The sequence below is a fragment of the Mchenga conophoros genome, linkage group LG4, assembly GCF_057382185.1.
Source record: "Mchenga conophoros isolate Kocher_MC1m ecotype Shallow Benthic linkage group LG4, M_conophoros_male_GT1.1, whole genome shotgun sequence".
NCBI lineage: Eukaryota > Metazoa > Chordata > Actinopteri > Cichliformes > Cichlidae > Mchenga > Mchenga conophoros.
In genome coordinates, this window is record NC_140529.1 from 39,668,498 (window position 1) to 39,688,553 (window position 20,056).

The 20,056-nt window shown below is 41.3% G+C and overlaps 1 protein-coding gene across 2 annotated transcripts; it reads left to right on the plus strand.

Annotated features, from left to right (window-relative positions):
- Nucleotides 1-10,458: 10,458 nt before the first annotated feature.
- On the plus strand, nt 10,459-18,171 carry maptb (microtubule-associated protein tau b). 2 transcript variants are annotated; one of them, XM_085272417.1, is made up of 10 exons: nt 10,459-11,440; nt 11,742-11,813; nt 12,115-12,155; nt 12,329-12,386; nt 12,463-12,542; nt 15,673-15,822; nt 15,898-15,979; nt 16,088-16,197; nt 16,537-16,704; nt 16,805-18,171. In XM_085272417.1, the coding sequence occupies exons 1-10, from the start codon at nt 11,350-11,352 to the stop codon at nt 16,835-16,837; spliced, it is 885 nt and encodes a 294-aa protein (XP_085128543.1). In that variant the 5' UTR covers nt 10,459-11,349; the 3' UTR covers nt 16,838-18,171. The 2 variants fall into 2 exon arrangements, with proteins under 2 accessions (XP_085128543.1, XP_085128544.1); XM_085272418.1 differs by having other exon boundaries at nt 10,460-11,440; nt 11,745-11,813.
- The last annotated feature ends 1,885 nt before the right edge of the window (nt 18,172-20,056 follow it).

Sequence of the window (20,056 nt, forward strand, 5' to 3'; positions counted from 1 at the left end):
AAATTACAGAATGTTTAAGTAAGTTAAAAAAGTTTAATATAATTGCAATATCAGAAACATGGCTCGATAATGAGAAAGTTAGTGAAATGGGACTGGAAGGATATGAATTATTTACAATGAACAGGGTGAATAAAAAAGGAGGTGGTGTTGCTTTATATGTAGATAAAGTTTTGAAATGTAGTCTGATTGAATGTATGTCAAGCACCATAGATAACATATTGGAATGTGTCACTATTGAAATCCATGTTGAAAAAGCTAACAATATAATTATAAGTTGCATCTATAGGACACCAGGTTCATGCCTTGAGATATTCAATGAAAAACTTGCTGCTATGTTTAGCAACCTAAATGATAAAAAAGTGCAAATAATTTGTGGTGATTTTAATATAGATTTGCTAAACCCAAATGGACATCAGAAAACAACAGATTTCATCAATACAATGTATAGTAACTCCCTTTCCCCTGTAATTATAAAACCAAGTAGAATAACAACTGATACAGCTACATTGATAGATAATATATTCACAAATAAAATTGACCATGAAATAGTAGGTGGACTTCTTATAACTGATATAAGCGATCATCTTCCTGTTTTTGCAATTTTTCAAAATTATTTTGGGATTAAAACTAAACAAAAGAATCAAATATTTGATATGATACGACATAGAGCAACAAGAGCCATTGCTGCCCTCCAGGTGGACTTAAAGGAACACAATTGGAATGAGGTTTTTGCAAATGAAGATTCAAATAGTGCATATGATGCATTCTTATCAACAGTAATTTCACTATATGAAAAACATTGTCCTTTAATGAAAATCACTAGAAAGCATCACAGATCCAATAAGCCATGGATCACAAAGGGGATAGAAGATGCATGTAAAAAGAAAAATAATCTATATAAGAGATTCATAAAACAGAGGACAAAAGATGCTGAAATAAAGTACAAGTTATATAAAAATAGATTAGTAAATATTATAAGAACAAGTAAGAAAGAATATTACCACAAATTATTGGAGCAAAGTAGAAGTAACACACAAGAAACATGGAGGATATTAAACAGTCTAATCAAAAAGGGCTCAAAAAATAAGAATTATCCAGATTATTTTAAAAAAGATAAAGATATTGTGCTTGATAAAACTAAAGACATTGCAAATGAATTTAATGATTTCTTTGTAAATGTTGGCTTTAATTTAGCAAAAGAAATTCCAGAGTCAAGAAATAATAACAACCTAAATAAACATATTACTCAGAATGTGTCCTCCATGTTTATTGGTGCTGCAACTCATAGAGAAATAATTAACATTGTGAAGACATTTAAAAATAAAAAGTCCACTGACTGTTTTGGTATTGACATGATATTAGTTAAAAGTATTATAGAATATATAGTGCAACCTTTCGCATACATTTGTAATCTGTCCTTTCAAACTGGTGTGTTTCCCTCACAAATGAAAATAGCAAAAGTTATTCCAATCCATAAAAACGGAGAGAGATGTCAGTTTACCAATTATAGGCCAATATCACTGCTCCCACAGTTCTCAAAAATTTTAGAGAAGTTATTTGTTAATAGACTTGATAAATATATTGAGAAGCATAATCTCCTAAGTGATAACCAATATGGCTTTAGAGTGAAAAGGTCCACTTCGATGGCAGTGATGGAACTTGTTGAAGGGATATCTAATGCTATAGATAATAAGGAATATACTGTTGGTGTTTTTATAGACTTAAAAAAGGCGTTTGATACAATTGATCATTCTATATTAATGAATAAACTAGAGAGATATGGCATAAGAGGGATAGCATACAAGTGGATGAAAAGTTACCTGGATGAAAGATATCAATATGTCGAATTCAATAATGTAAAATCTAAGCAGTTGAAGGTAACTTGTGGTGTTCCTCAGGGCTCTGTGCTGGGCCCTAAATTATTCATATTATATATAAATGGTATATGTAGTGTTTCCAAACTGTTAAAATGTGTATTGTTTGCTGATGACACCACTCTGTACTGCTCAGGTAAAAACCTAGAACAGCTTCTGACTACAGCGGAAAAGGAGTTAAATATATTAAAAAACTGGTTTGATGTAAATAAGTTATCATTAAATATAAAGAAAACAAAATTGATTATTTTTGGCACTAGACAAATGAAAAATGTATCTAAAATAAGGGTTAATGGAATTGAAATTGAAAGAGTGTACGTAAATAAATTTCTTGGAGTGATAATCGATGATAAGCTGAGTTGGAAGTCTCATATAAACCATGTGAAAACAAAAATGTCAAAAACCATTGCTATTCTCTACAAAACAAAGCATGTCCTGAACAAAAAATCATTATACACACTTTATTGTACTCTGTTGCTTCCATATATGACTTACTGTCTGGAGATATGGGGTAATGCATATAAAACGAACACTCTTCATATTTTCAAGTTACAAAAAAGAGCTATAAGAATTATAAACCAATCAAACTATATAGAACCAACTAACATTTTGTTTATTAATCTGAATACCCTGAAATTTTATGATTTAGTTGAATATAAAATGGCACAGATAATGTATAAAGCACAAAATAACTTGCTTTGCCGCAGTACTCAGAAGCTGTTCAAAGTCAGAGAGAGTCAATATGACTTAAGGGGAACAGATTTCTTTAACACCCACCTGGGTGTGCTCCAGTTTTTCCTTTGGAGCACCTTGATCAGAACCCAGTCACCGGGCTTTAGTCTGCAAGACACTGGAGAAACATCATCAGGTTGTTGATTATGTACAATGATCTCTTTGTTTTCTAACAGCTTAGACATCCATTCTGCTAATGTGTTTTCTCTGATTGCTTTGTCTATTGGTTGACTGGTAATGGGCAGTGGAAACGGCCTGCCATGAATGATTTCAAATGGAGTTAGTTTATGGGAGCCTTGTGTTAAGCGCATCCACATTTTCACTAAACCCAAACATTCAGGCCACGGCCTTCCTGTTTCTGCCATGCATTTCCTGAGCCTTTGTTTTATAGTGCCGTTAGTTCTCTCTACAAGGCCTGCGCTCTGAGGGTGATAAGCACAGTGGTGTTTTATGCTGAAACCGAGTGCTTCAGAGACCTTAGTGATGACATCATTTACAAAATGAGTGCCGTTGTCTGATCGTATCAAAGCTGGGATGCCATATGTGGGTATGAAGTGATTGCACAGGCACTTTGCTACTGAAATTGCATCTGCCTTTTTCACTGGATAGATTTCCGGCCACTTTGAGAACACGTCTATAACCACTAGGGCGTATTTTGACCCTTGACATTCGCTTAGTTCAATAAAATCCATATGAATTGTGTGGTCTCAGGTTTCCCTGAGCATTATATTTTTGACACGTCATGCACGTTCTGACAAATTGTTTTGCTGAGGTTTCAAAATTTACAGTGTAGAATTTACAGTGTAGAAATGAGAGTTGACAATACTGGTCAGTCCCCCCGTTGACAAATGCGTACAGCCATGAGTCACTAATGCCGCCATCTCGTGGAGCGATTTTGGCAACACTGGCTTGCCATAACACATCATTAAATCGTTTGTCAGAACTGCACCGTGTTTTAGCCATTTTGCCTGCTCTGCTGTGCTTGCTGCTTTTTGTTCATTTTTCAACACATCCAGTGGAATCTGATGTGTGTTTACTGCCATCAATGTGATGTTTGCCTGTTGTGCCGCCTATTTTGCTGCTCTGTCAGCAAAATTGTTGCCTGTAGTAATGAAAGAGTCAGTAGGCGTTGTAAGAGGTTGGCATGCTGGTTTGTCAGTTGGTGTAATCATTCCTCTGTTATGCCAAATTTTTTGCAAAATGATGCACAGCAGAGAAAACATACTGGCTGTCTGTATGTATGTTTATTAGTTTGTCTTTGTGTATTTAGCTTTCGCGTATCACAGCTATCAGCTCAGCGCTCTGTGCAGGACATGAAGAAGAAAGTGGTTTTGCTTCTATTATTTTACTATCTGTGGTTACTGCGTAACCTACACAATTTCGGCCTGTGCTGTAAGGTCAAATGCTGTTCTCCTAGCTTCCACACTTGCTGATCATAAGGTGGATCTGGGCCTGGAGTTTGTTTAAATCTCAGAATGTTGTGATACTCGGTCGGTTTCTGGCACTCAGGTGTAATACCAGAAAAGAATGGCATGACTGCTATCTTAAGTTTTGTCAGAGCGTCTCTACCTAGCAAATTTACTGGACACGACGGGTCATATATGCATTTAATAAAGCACCTGCGGCCACTTACTGTGTGTACTAGTTCTAAAAGGGCAGTTAATTGTTGTACAGTTGTGTGGCCTGAAGCTGACTTTACAACTAATTTGTCCTCTACTCCTACAATCTCGTGGGAAGTGACCTTCCTCTCCACGGTTCTAGCAGGCGTTGTCTCTATGTTATCTGCTGTTTCTGCGTGGCTGTCTGCGGCCTTGGTGTTTGTGACTTTGTTCGCCTCTCTGTTCCTGATAGCCACCTGCGGATTAGTGTTTTAGTCTGTTGTCAACACATCAGCCTTATTTTTAAGTTACAGAATGCTTCTTCTCCTTTTTTTTTTTTTTTTTTTTTTTTTTTTGTTTTGTTTGGGAGAATAGATGCAACTCTACATTTTCACTTAAGGCATTTTTAGGTAATTTCTAGTTCTTCAAACAATTCATGGATCTCACACATTTCAAACTTTCAAGTTAGGGTTGTTTCCCATTTATACATATACATATATATATACATATACATATACATATACATATATATATATATATATATATACATATACATATACATATATACATATATACATATACATATATACATATACATATACATATATACATATACATATACATATATACATATACATATACATATATATATATATATATATATATATATATATATATATATATATATATATATATTAACTTTGCATTGCTCACAGCTCATAGCTCACAGCTCTAAACTGAGGCATTTTTCAATCATATGCCTAATCACTATGTGTCACTGTGATTCTCAAGTATTGTCACAAGTTCGTTTAAATTCGTTTCCAAAACCAACAAAATAATCAAACAAAAACAAAAAACATAAACGTGTCAGGACACAAAAGAAAAAAGAAAAATGCTGCCACCCGAACAAGGCAGAAGTCTGCATATGTTGGCTTTTAATAGCATGCAGCTTGTAACATGGTAGACTAATGTGCCTGTGTTAATTCAGCTCCATATTATTGTGTGAAGTTGCACTGGGTTGGGAGTGGTTTTGTGTGTGTCACATTTTTGGTGAGCCAATGGCTGGAATGAGGTTGGACTAATTAGAGGCAGGTGTACTTGATTGCACTGATACACTGGTCTACTTATAGCCCACACTACAACCACTGCTGTTTTGTTTTGTCTCTCTGTGCAGGTATGTAATGTGATGAAATCAGATATGATTGGGATGGATTGGTTTTGCGCTATGAATTTTATATTAAGTGTGTCGTTTTGTCTCTCTGTGCAGTCCAGGGCCTATTATATGCCACAGCCTAAAGGCAGCAGGGTTGCAGAGGCTTGAGTGACCACTGACTATATGCTTGCAGGGTGGTGGGTCTCCAAGGACAACTTCTAACCCTGTTAAAGGCAACATGTGGGGTGCAACTTGGCCGTGTGGCATAGCTGGCTCTGGCCTTGGGACTGTGTGTTTTTATACAATTCTTAAGTGGGACACTGGACTGTTTTATCTTTTATCTCTTGATATATTTTTCGTCAATAAATTATCTTTTAGAATTTTATTGACTGTCATCTTTTTGCCCACGACTGAGACGGTTGGTCAGACCTAGAGTCTTTCTTTGGGTGTGTTACAGCAGCTTCTGCTCTAAAAGAAACAAAAAAGAAAAAGAAAAGAAAATGTGGAACATGCTCATCAGCTTAGCAGTGTCTACATATTTAATTCAGCTTCTCAATCCTGTAGTTTTAGCTGTTGTCTACAGGGTTTTGCTTATTGGTTGTTATTATAGGTGTGCTCTATATCTCAGCAATGTGTCATTCTAGGATGATAGGTTTCAAGCTGGTCAAGTGCCTCTATGCACTTCATTAGTTTAGTTATTCTCTGTATTGTCTTCATCTCACATGTCATTACACTGAGTTTTAGCAAACCTTAAGCTTGATGCAGACTACTGCTTAACAGTTATCCACCTCACATCATAACCGATTAAGGTGCCTCTTCATATTAATATTATGTCATTGTTAATATTATCCTCTTTGTCTTATATGACAGCAATAGCATATTATAATATTTTATCAGTTTGTACCACTATACTACTCCTGAGCCAATTTGATAGTTAGGATCATCTTATTCAGCAAACAGATAATTTAGAATTCATCCAATCTGCGGTCACATTTGTTCTCTCTGTTGCATGGCGGACCAGGCAGTTCTATTATAATATATTATTTATATTTTATTTTGTATCCATCAAGGGCTTCAGATGACCTGCAGAATCATCCTTTTCCCAGGGTGGAGACAGTTACCTTTTCACACACTGTCCTTGGCTGAACAATGACACAGCCTTAATATACTTTATTTATGTTATTAAAATATTTTCGTGTGAATTATTTGCTTTATATTCATTTTATACATTGTGGGCATGGTCATCATGCCAACTGTGTTTCATTGATAATATCACTTTACAGGTTGTTATCCTTGCTATTATTAATTTCAAATACTCTAAAGATAATTTCTACTGTAATTTTCCCTTTGTTTATCTTTATTTCGTACTTTTTATATTTATATCAACTCAGTGGGGTCTGTTTTCAACCCTTTTAAACTGCCTCAAACTACTTTGATCTCTATTTTCACTTAATAAGGGATTATTATGTTCTTCCTGATATGGGTGTTGCTGCACATGCGGCTGCAGGAATGAGTGATGGTTTACTAAAAGGATTGTGGACACTGCACAGTGTCTCGTCTTCTGGTTTTACTAAACTGGCAGTTGAGTTCTGTTCTTCTGACTGTTTATATTTTGTTTTCTTAAATCTCTCTCTGTTTTTGTCCGGCGTCTGGACTTTTCTTTTCTCACCACTGCTCGTCAGCAGGAATGAGTTTTAATTTCACTTGCTTGATTACCCATCTTATTTATGTATTTACTTATTTTTGTTTATTAAGTAATATATACACACGATACAGCTGCTATCACCTTCGCTGGTATTAGAGACGAGAGTGGTTGCTCACACGCCCTTCTACTTTCGGACTATTTCCAAAAGCGGTGTGAACTTTACGAGACGGAACTCGACCGTTCTCTCAACTCACCAGCACGTCAGTGAACAGCAGTAAAAGAAAAACACAGTAGGAGCAGCTCAGTCTCTTATTGGACCGTGAAAATTCAGCTTGCTCCATTAATTAAAACAATACACACACACACATTCACATTCACAGCTTCGACGCGCGCGCGACCGGAACCCTTATAATAAGGGGAGCTCCCAGAGCTACTTACTCCCTAGACCCAGTCTAGACCCAGCTGGGGGAGCTACCCAGAGCTCCAAAGCTACCAGTCGACGAGCTCCCAGAGCTACCAGTCGACGAGCTCCCAGAGCTACCAGTCGACGAGCTACTTCCGCTTTTTTAAATTCCCTGAATTCAAAATGCGCTTTTACGCAAGATTGTGTCAGTGTGTCTGTATCTACCTGGTCAGTGTCGCCGGGTCTGGTCCACCTCGATCGGGTCCCACCACCGTGGGTCGCTTTCTAAGACGTTGGCCAAGACCCGAATTTAAACGCTCTTGGACTTTTATCACACACCTAGTGTGTGGGCTGTCGACAGACGAACAACGTGGACTGGTCACGGAGATGGGACACGATGGAGGCGCTCCGGCTCCGAAGGACCAAGAAATGTTGGGGGAAAACTCTGTAAAAGACCCAGGAGAAATAAAGACACAATGAGACAAAGTTACTTTCTTTATCAAACGTGTACACGGGTGAGCTGCTAAGAACAACTCACCCCATGCACAGTGGCTTGGTAATTTTTATAGGCACAGAGCACAGAGACAGTGAGAACAGGATAACAAATAATAAACAGATAAAATAAAACAACTCCATATATGGTGCTAGTCTCGTCAGCAGAGAGCTAGGGAAGATAAAACAATCTAAAACAATATGTCCCAGAAAGTCTGCTGGGAAAGTCTAAAAAGATAATTCTAAACTAATCTAACCATAGGCAAAGGGCAGACAAAAGGCATCTTTGTACATTTAAAAGAAGGTAAAGAAACATAGAATCATTTTTCCTGTAACACAAGATGAGGACAAATATAAAGCAGAGATGTGTTTCTGTTAGAGGATTTAACCTGTGGAATAGTTATGACAGTGATTTAAAAAGGTGTAGTTCATTTTCCTTGTTTAAAAATATGTTTAAAAATAGAGTATTAGAAAAATATATAAATCAAGAATGAAAAGAGCAAAAAACAAAACAAAAAACCTCTTGATTCTTTTGCTTTGATGTAGTTACTTATCTAAGGTGGAAAGTTTTTTTTTCTTGTTTGTTTGTTTTGCTTTGTTTTATTATTTGCTTCGAGCCCTGTGTACAGGAGCTGCATGCAAAAATATCTTTTATTAAAGGGTTGGCGTAATAAGCAAATGCTTCAGCCAATACCTTTTGATTAGCCTTGTCTCATGCTTTCTTGCTTTGTGGTAGATCTTTGTTCTGTTTTCACTGAGATATTTGAATGCTAATCAATAAAAATCAAATCAAATCAAAAACATCATCTATAATTGACTGAGACAGGACTCTCTTCCAGACACTAAACCAAGGCACAATGTACATTTCAATTCCTTTCATTTTAACCCTTGTATGGTGTTCGGGTCTGTGAGACCCGTGTTCAGTTTTTTTCAAAAGAAAAATTAAACAATTAATTATTTTTTCACGTGTAAATGTGTTGTGTCTTTCCACTCACTCCACTTGATTATAACTGATTTATTTATAACATGTTATATAAAAGAAAAACGAGAAGCACATTAATTCATAAATGTGATCTAACAAAGGTAAAGGGAAAAAATTAACCATGTTTGCTGTTCATATGGCTTGTAATTGGGATGAAGTAAACATCTGTTGAGTAATTTAACATAAAATTGTTTGATAGTGTTAATTTGGAAAGCCAAAACTCTAGCGGGTCCACCAGACCCATGAACACTGGCTGAGTAACAAAAATACGAACACCACACAAGGGTTAAATATGTTTATATTGTCCATCCTGTAAAATAGTCAGATGTCTGTTCATATTAATGTACAGAATTCACCTGCTTGCTGCTACTACTGCACATTCACCCAGTGTGTGTGTGTGTGTGTGTGTGTGAGAGAGACGCGCGGCGGACACTAAAGCGGTGGCGCCAGAATGTCACGCTAAAAAGAAAGATTCTTTAAAATACAAGGGGGAGCAAGCGAGTCAGATACCACGGGCACAGAGAGTAAGCAGGTCTGATCAGAAACAGTTTATTACTGGGCCAGGGAGCACAAATAAAAACACCCTTAAAATGTACGTAATAAAATGTTTGCTCTCTACTAAAAACAATTCTAAAACCCGTAAAACTACCATTTTCTACATTCACTAAACCCCCCCCCCCCCTGCTATAATTAGGCCACATGTTCATTATGGGTCCATCAGCAGGCCAGGAATTCCTCCTTTAGAGCAGAGTCCACGCCAGCCCCGTCTTCGGCAGACAAGAAAGAGCCACCCATCTTCTTGTCCTTCCGCTGGCCCATCACTTCCCAGTCCGGCTTGCGTTCTGCACCCGAATCCATGATGCGACCACCGCCACAGCTCCCCTTGTGTCGGTGTCCTGTAACATAACAAATAGGGGCCAGAACAATGGTCCCAGAAGCGGCCCTGGCTCATGGCCATGGTGACCCTCTCCCAATCCAGCTGCACCCAGTAAACAACAGTAGAGACCCTACTCACAAATGCAGGCAGAGGTAAACCTCTGCCCTGCTGCCAATCACACGCGTTGTCTCTTACTGTTGCCGTTCCATGAGGTCAGGACTTGGTCGCCGCATCACACTGGCCATCTTGCATTAACCTTCCAGTCTGGGGCCTCTCTCTTCAGTGCTCAGCTAGCCTGTTTTTAAAAGGTCTTTACACAGCTGATAGGCCACCTCTGGACACACCCCTGCCTCAGCAGGTGGTCCCTATCAGCTAATTTGTCCCATGTGCAGCCAGTCCACAGTGGATAAAAACCATGTCACATAAAACACTAAAAACCATGCAATAGAAACAGAATAAAACCATGCAAATAAAACAACACTCATAAATAAACACTAAAAATCTGAATAAAAACAATATACAAGATAAATACAAATTTCCACTGTGTGACATGTGTATGTATGTATGTATGTACGTACGTATGTACACACATATATACATATACATACACACACATATATACACACATATATACACACACACACACACACACACACACACACACACATACATATACATATATACACACATATATATACACACACACACACACACACACACACACACACATATATACACACACACATACATATACATATATACACACACACATACATATACATATATACACACACACATCCAATAAAAAAGGTTTATCATTGATTGAAATTCATTCAGAAATGTTTAACGAATGAGCTGTCACAACTTTCAAGTACAAAGTTGTTATGAAGTCTGTCACATTCCCCCCTTTTTCTTTTTTATCCTTTATTTATTTATCCTTCTTATTTCATTGTACTGTATATTGTTACTCTTATTTGCCTTGTATGTCTACTGTACAAACTGAACTGGAATGACTGACTGTTCGCTTTATCATTTCAATAAAGTTTGGGAAAAAAAACCTCTTCGGCCGCTCGCTTTTGCCGTATTTTGCGGCAAAATTATCCACATCCACCGCCGCGCTATGAATTGCGGGATATATGGGACCACGAAGCGTGCACCGGACCACGCTTGATATTTGGGGAAATCGACGGCGCATTTGGAGTATGCATTTGAATCACACTTAGAATTGGGACAGCCGTCGTCGCGTGGCGGTGACGTAACCGCACTTAAAATGCGTACTTCAAGCGTGCAGACTCTTAATTGGGACACAGCCTGTGTGTCTCTGTGTCCCAGGCAATCACATATCAGGTGATGTTGTTTTATTCTCACCTGTGTGCAGCTGCAGTTCCGGTTCAGATTACTGTGACCCCTCTCACACCTGTGAGAATTTCACTCTGTGGAGCAGAATCGCGTTATTTAAGCTGGTTTAATGTCTATAAAGAGAGCCGGAACTTCATCGCCGTCATCGCGTGCGACCTGAGACGAGAACGCGACACTTTCTCTCCTCCGTCTGGATGCAACGGATTGCCATGGTAACGGCAGCTTCCTCCCGGCATGCAGCAGCCTGCGCCCCCCTCCCTCCCTGTTAGAGCGGCGCAGGGTGGAGCAGCAGACGGACCGACAGCAGCAGCAGCAGCAGCAGGAGGTAAGAGCCGGACAACGCCCGTCCTCCTTCTCTTCACCCTCTTCATCCTCCTCCTCCTCGGAGATTCTCGGAGCAGCTGCGGCGGGTTTGCGGTGACCGTATCAGTCCGCAGGCTGCTGTTAGGCCCGGAGCTAACACGGAGGAGGAGGAAGAGCGGGCTCGGGTGTAGCTGCGCTGACACATTCAGACTTTTATGATTGTATTTCTGCATTATCATCATCATCATGGTGATTCACCATGCCTGAGCATGCTCACTGACTCCTCTTCATCACCTCTCCTCTCTGTGTCCTCCCCTCCTCAGTAGGAGTGAAGATGGATGGAGACTCCGCCCCCCTCACAGATGGCCCCGCCTATGAAACGCAGAAGATGGAAGGTTGGTAACAATAATTACTGACATTTGATCGATAACTAAAGGTGTTACGAGAAACTGATCACTTGACTGAGCTTTAATCCTAACCCTACTCCCAACTTATTTTGCTCCACCCCTCCACTCTGATTGGATGGCTGTTAACTGGAGCCGGAGAAGAAAGCGACTCTTGCTCCACATAAGATGAACATGAAAAAAACCTGACAAGCAGCAACTTTTACCAAAGTCAGAGAGTCAGCGATCGACGAACTCTGGCTGTTCTTTGATTATTAGTCCACATTAAGATATTTTTTTAATCCTCCCACAGAAAAAGCCGCTGTGAAGGCAACTTCTGAAGAATCAATGAAGGTAAATCTGTACACTTACTGATCGGAATCAATAATCAGCTGTTCCCAGAGGCTGGCGCCATGCACGAGGCCAACACGATGATGGGAAATGTTCACGAACTGGAAGATTTTTCCCAAATTCACAGCTTTCAGACCTCGCTCCTTTTCACCATGGTAACCGACATTGTGTTTCAGGCCTCCAGGACAGCAGGAGGCGCCAGAGCAGCCAAGATGATCTCAGCCAAGAGCACAGGTACACTGACCCAGTATAACCAGTCACACCAGTTTAACCCATCAGAGCCACTAACCCGTGTCTGTCTGTCTGTCAGAGTCCGTGGACGGCGTCAGCAGTCCAGGAAGTCGTTCTCCCGCCAGCCGATCGTCCACGCCTAACAGAGAGGTGAAGAAGGTGAGAACACCTGCAGGGCTCGCAAAATCGCTAGCCCGACGTCCCGGGGCTAGCGATTTTTCCAGTCGGGCTACCAAAATCTATCTCAGCCCTGCCCGTCGGGCTATCATAGGAAGGAAAAAATATATGTCAATGCTTTTGCATTCTTTCGGAAATGTAGCTGGGTAATTATGTCATTGGCATCGGTGAGCCACTGTCAATATGTGACATATTGAAATCGCGTTTGAATTTGCGCTTGTTTTTTGCTTTCACTTTGCAAATGTCCAGGTGCCTTCTTTTGGCGCACCAAGTCACTCGGGTCAGAACATGGGGTGCCACCATCATCCCACTTCTGACACCAATGTGGCGAGCTCAGACAACGAGGAGACGGAGGTGTCGTTTGGTCTTGCTTCCCGTGAGCTAGCCAGGGAGCACAGCCGTTTATTGACATCTGCAGAAGAACACTGCCGCTAGCTAACTGCTCAGCGCGGCAACCGCACAGCAACAGCAACAACAACAACAACAACACACAGGGCGCCCTCTGACCCCGGAAGGACACACCGTCGCAGCGAGAGGGCGTCACCCGTCACTATGGCAACATAAACAAAACATAACTGTACAAACAGAACCCCGAACAGCCCTGGCCCGCTACAATATGCTGCTGAGAATATAGCCCAGAAGAAGCGTATAGTATAGCTTTTATTTTGGAAAGAGCCATTTCTCTGTAATAAACTCTCTTTTCCAAAGATGAGTGATTCCTCAATCAGATACGCAAACGCGCGTTGCAACTTCTTATCTGGTGCGAGTCTTTTATTTTGACAGCGAATGCGCACATGCGGACCACTTATGTGCACCCGTGTAAATAACATAATGTTCTGCCGGGTGTATGGTTGGTTTTCTCTCGATTTCTGAGTCGACAAGCGCCTTTGTTACTGGGACCAGTCATTTTAAGAAAGGCCCCCATTAGAACCATGAGAAATGCAAGAAATGCATTATTGCTCAGTCTGCAATATCTTTCCCAGAACAAACACCAATTGCAAATAACATACTAAAAATAAACCTGAAAATCTGTTTAGAACAGCGTACTATGTTGCAAAGAGTGAACTACCACTGGCAAAATTTAGCAGTCTTTGCAAACTTCAAAAAGCAAATGGCCTAGATCTTGGTTCCACTGTCTCTTACCCGTGACTTCAGCGGAAATTTCAAATTCAGGATCTGACACAGACTGATTCATGTCCTACACAGTTCTTACAAGTTCATAGAAATTTCTGTTCAATTAGAACCAAGTATTTGAGTTGATGATTGTAATTTTTATACAATGTTGTAATTTGTTTTTCAACAATTTTTTGATTAATGTTTTGTTTCCTGTTTTGTTTCCTTTACAATATTATACATTAAAGTATAATATTGTAAAGGAAACAAAACAGGAAACAAAACATCAATCAAAAAATTGCTCTCTTTTTTATTCGGGCTACTTACATTTATTTTTGGCTACCAAAAACTGAAGAGTCCCTGCCCGAAGGGCTACCAGGGATTTTGAAATTTTGAGAGCCCTGACCTGAGATAGGTGCTGAAGTATTCATACGCTTTACTGCAGTCAAACCAGCAGTACAGCAGTGTATAGATACTCTGACAGAGGGTTACTGGTTCAGCAGGGTCGTTCTGTCTGCAGTCACTATGTTGTTCCAGAGCACGCATGTTACTGAAATGATCCGTACACAGTGTTGGGGTGTACATGTACCGCCGTTACGTATTTAAAATACAAAATATGAGTAACTGTATTCCGTTACAGTTACCGTTTAAAAAGGTGGTATTTAGAGTACAGTTACTTTGTTGAAATAAATTGATTACACGGCGGTACTTTCCTGTTTCATATTGTGGCGGGTCGGGACTGTTTCGGTTTTGTTGGACAGCTACGTTCTGTTGTTCCAGGCGGCAGCGTTACGGTTGCCATGGTTACAGGGTGACGCGCTCTCTTTGTGACTGTGTTTCCTGGGTGAGAGAGCGCCTTTTTTTGTTGTTGTTGTTGTGCTAAGCTAAAAGGTAGAGTGTTACAGACATAGCCCTAAAGAATGTAGCCTCATGGGCAGTGTAGTCCGTGCTGCAGGGAGAATGGACTGCCATACACGTTATGTGTCTGTGAGCGCGAGGAGGGAGAAAAAGGAGAGTCGAAAAGCAGGAGTTATCGTCAAGCAGAAACGGGAGCTGGAAGCATGTAAATATAATAATAACCACTGCAGCCAAGAAGAGTGCCTGACAAGCCCAGTTGTAAGTAAGCTATTAAGACTCGACTGTACGCTGTGTTCGTGTTTTCATCCGAAACAATAAGTTCTGTTGGAGCAGCCTTTCAACGCCTCTCTCTGTCTCTCGCAAGCAAAGTTGACCCAGACAACAAAGTAAAGCTAGTTTTCAGCTACGAGCCCAACAGGGAACCTGACGTATTAGCCAGAGGTCCCTTTACTACGGTTCAGACCCGCGGAACTTCAGTAATAGTAATAAATCACATTCATGTAGTTGTAAAAGCATGATAATATATTAAGTAATCCGAAGTATTCAGAATACGTTACTCTCATTGAGTAACGTAACGGAATACGTTACAAAATACATTTTGGGGCATGTATTCTGTAATCTGTAGTGGAATACATTTTAAAAGTAACCTTCCCAACACTGTCCGTACATAATGTGTGTAGTTCTGTGTGATTTACACAGCATTAAGTAAAACTGCAGGTCTTCATTTTCACTGATGAGCGCATCACCTCACAATTAATGTAACGACTGTTTGGACTGCCTGTGCGCGATGCATCCTATCACTGCAGTGTCATCTGCAAACTTTAGAATAGAATAGAATTCAATACAATAATACATACAGAGAAAAACCCAACAATCATATGACCCCCTATGAGCAGCACTTTGGCGACAGTGGGAAGGAAAAACTCCCTTTGAACAGGAAGAAACCTCCGGCAGAACCAGGCTCAGGGAGGGGCGGGGCCAGGATGATATGGTACCACAAGGTCATTAAGATAAGATGGGGCCTGATTATTTAAGACCTTGTATGTGAGGAGCAGGATTTTAAGAGCCAATAACAGAAGGACTGGTTCTGACAGTGTCTGTAACTGGTACCGGTGGTTAAAATGGTTCTGCCATTCTGCAGGTGGCGGTGGTCCGAACCCCCCCCAGGTCTCCTGGCTGTGCTCGTGGACGGACGCCCCCCCTCCCCTCTCATCCAATGCCCGACCTCAGCAATGTGAAGTCAAAGGTTGGGTCCACGGAGAACCTGAAACACTCACCTGGAGGGGGCAAGGTAACGTACATCCGTCCACCTGCTGTGCAGAGCTGACTCTCAGGTAGAACCTGACACTCACCTGTCTGTCTGTAGGTTCAGATCATCAACAAGAAGCTGGATCTCAGTAATGTGACGTCAAAGTGCGGCTCCAAAGACAACATCCACCACAAACCAGGTAACGTTCCACACCACAATCACATATCTCGAGATTAAGTGGAGAGCTGATCAATAAAAAGTAGCACAGACGAGTAGTACCGGCTGATCTCTTCGCTCTACTCCTCAGGTGGAGGGAAGGTGGAGATCAAGTCAGAGAAGGTGGAGTTTAAGACCGTTCAGTCCAAAGTCGGCTCTCTGGAGAACGTCACTCATGTGCCGGGAGGAGGGAAGAAGAAGGTACGCACTAACATCCACCTCCTCATGGGGGTCGGAGGAGCAGAGTCAGCACTCCCGACTCCTCTGTTACACCTCTGTCATAGAAACTTCAAACAACGTCCTGCACGCAGAAGACCTGCTGTCTCCTCCGTAAATGGAGACGTCTTCGGCCCTGCTCACGCAGGTCACCGGTGTCACGTGACCTAATTTGTCCTTTGCTGTAAACTCTGTCCGCTTACAGTGGAAGCATAATTTCTTTTGTCCTTTTATTTGGCGCTTTACACACCCAGCTCAGGAGCAGCACATTTTTGTCATGTGACCTGATTCCCAGTCATGTGACACCTGCGTGTGTGTTTGCAGATCGAGACTCAGAAGCTGAGCTTCAGAGAGAGCGCCAAAGCTCGAACCGACCACGGTGCTGAAATCATCATCCAGGCTGACTCCTCCCCTTGTCATCTTAGCAACACTTCCTCCCATGGAAGTCTTAATGCAACTGAAACTCCACCCCTCGACACCCTGGCCGATGAGGTAAGAAGTCCGGGGAAGAAAAAAAAAAAAAAAAAAAAAAAAAAAAATCACAAAGTAAAAACATAACATATGCTAACACACCACTTCCTCTTTCCGTAAGGTGTCCGCCTCTCTCGCCAAACAAGGCCTGTGATTGGACAAACCCTGTGCCTACAGACCCTGCCCCCCTGCTGTCACCAAGGAAACGGCCTAATGGAAGAAAAAAAAAAATCATCATACATGTTACACAAAGCTACCGAGGATTGGAGAGATTTTATGAATCAGAAATCACCCAGAGTTCACCCAGGGTCACATGATCAGCCTCACATGATCAGCCTCACTTATATTTGTTATCTCCACTGCGAATCAACTTTAAGCTGAGCAGTGACAAATGAATGAATAAATATGACTTTCAGCAGATAAATGTTTAACCTTAAGAGTTCCTGTGGTAAGCTGATCAGCTCAGCGTTTAAAAACCTGATCAAAGACCCAACGGCGTTAAATGCGATTAAACACACACACACTCCACAAACCTGTGATGCGTAAATGCCCACAGCGCCCCCCCCATACCCGGAGCCCGCTCTTTAATCTGACCTTTGAAGAAAATTTGAGCTCGTTTTGAATTTGGCGACAGACGCACGGCCGTGAACGTGTCCCAGTTAGTCCGCCGCACGATATCCTCGTGTCGGTGTTGTTCCCACATCATCATAATAAATGTTGTTCCAGGTTCAACATTGCAAGTGACCAATCACATTGTTGTGACGTCATACTTTTGCGACTTCGGAAAAAAACACCTTAAAAATATAATCTACTTGTGAGAAACCGCCTTTGTCCGACAATACAGCAATTTGAATTCTTTGCATTTCAGGATACTGTTTTTAATGAACTGTAAGCATTATACAGATTGTCCTTGCAACATTGTAATTTCATAAATTAATAAATCGCTTGGCTTGCAAAAGTATGACGTCACAACAATGTGATTGGTCACTTGCAATGTTGAACCTGGAACAACATTTATTATGATGATGTGGGAACAACACCGACACGAGGATATCAGATCATCCTTAGTCCGCCTGCGCTGTGCAGAAGTTTCGTTTTGAGCACTGAGTCGATGAAAAAGCATCTGAAGCTTGAACTCGCCATTATTTTAACATCTGTCTTGAGCACTTCCTGGAGGAAACAGGAAGTGTGAGAACGGTGGGAAAAAGTGAAACATTAAGTCATGTGACTCTGGAAACAGGAAGAGTGTTATTAGCGTTGTTCATAAAATGTGTCCAATCATCGAGCCTCTCTCTCTCTGATGTCATCTTTCTACCAATCATATCTCTTCTGTGTTTTTGCTGACGTGCTGTACCAACCCCTCACCACCACCATCATTAAAAAAAAATACCCAGAATGCCGTTTGATACCAGGTGCCAAAACATTTGTGTCTCTCTGCCTGTTGGCTGTTCAAGTGCTTTGTACCAATAAAGTTTCTCTTGAATCTGACGAGTTTTTCATCACTGCAGAGAAACGCCATGACACCAGCCTCATAACCGCTGTCAACAACATAAAAAGGAAGCAGTTTTATCAGATTTATGTGCTTCTTCCACTTATCCGGGGACGGGTCGCCTAAACAGAGAAGTCCAGACCTCCCTCTCCCCAGTCACCTTGTCGTTCCCAGGGTTAGAAAGATATCGTCTCCAGCGTGTCCTGGGTCTTCCCCGGGGACTTCTCCCAGTGGGACATGCCTGGAACACCTCACCCAGGAGGCATCCTTGTCAGATGCCCAAACCACCCCAACTGGCTCCTTTCGAGCAGGCTAAGCTCCTCACCTGATCTCTAAGGGAGGCCAGCCCCCTTTCAGAGGAAGCGCATTGTATCCGCTCACTCTACACCATGAAGGACAGGTACAGCATCCAGATCACTAATCCGTCTGCCGATCTCCCCTAAGCAAGACCCAGTGATGAAACCAAACCAGAAAAACGCCATTCTGAATACTACATCAGGCGCAATGGTTAGCACTGTTGTGAGGTTCCTAGTTTGTATCCCAGCTCGAGCATGTTCTCTGGGTTCCTCTCACAGTCCAAACACCTGCTTGTCTGTTAGACCTGTGACAGACAGGAGTACAGCTGGGATAGGCTCCACCCCCCCATGCCCTTTGTCTGGATGGACAGATGATGTAAACAGTTCATGGTAGGCCAGAGTGAGGTTTTTAGGTTGACTATTATGAGATATGCACAATCGCGGCAAAATCAGTTTAAAATTTTAGCTTGGAGCCGCAGTTAGCAGCTACATGCAGCCTTTTATTGCCTCGCCCCCTATCACAGCTGGAATAGGCTCCAGCACCCCCGCAACCCTGAAAAGGATAAGCAGAAGCGAATGGATGGATGTTATGGGATGTCTTTCAATATGAAACTGGCTGCAATTAGTCCACATCAGCTCAAAACCACAAGAATCATCACCTGTACAAACCAGTGTCACGGCAAAACATGTAATAGCCTTGCCAGTCCACTGTGTGCAGTTCACACTTTGGTTCTCCAAAACTTGAAACGGACACGCCTGCAGAAGTAGCATTACCAGATAGAAAATATAGTTAAATCCATGAAGACAGTGGCAAAACAATAACCAAAAACGCACATACCGGTAAGTCCACGGTCCTTAAATGCTGGAAACGATCTAGCTGTATTTTCATGTAAATGCGTTAATGTCTATTTAAACACACACTCGTGATTAGCTTCATTTTGGCCTGAAATTAAAATCTCCCTCTGCTGCACGCATGTCCTCAGGCAAAGCATGAAACGTGATATCATGTTCCCATCTAACACCTGTTCATGTTACCTGTGGTGACTCACCTGAGCCCTAATCCAGGAAGCAGATTCATTAAAACAGAGTTTAAAAACAAACTCTGCTGGTCTCAGTTCAGCAACCAGAGTCGTAGGTTCACCCTGAGTGACAGACCGCCATCATCAGTGGAGCTCAGATACCAGGATACTGTTGTGATCGCAGAATGAATAAGTTTGATTCAAATCCGTCTATGGTCACCTTCAAGATCAGATGAAGCTGAATCCTGACCTTTGACCTTAAATCTAACAATCTGATCAGGTCATTGACGGCAACAGACTCAACATCTGTTCAAGACAGCTGAACAGCCTCGTGGCAAATGCTACGCTAATGTTTCTACTGTCATCTAATGCCAGCTTCACTCACAGAGCAGTTAAAGGTCAGAGGTCAGCCACAGTTTCACATCGATAAACCTATAGTGTGAAGAGAAATGTTTTTGGTTACAAACGTGAAGAAGAGTTCACCGATCTGAGTCATTACCTGTTACCATGGTAATATTAGCAAACTCAGTTTTAGCTGAACTTGCTTCCTATAAAAGGACTCTGGGCTC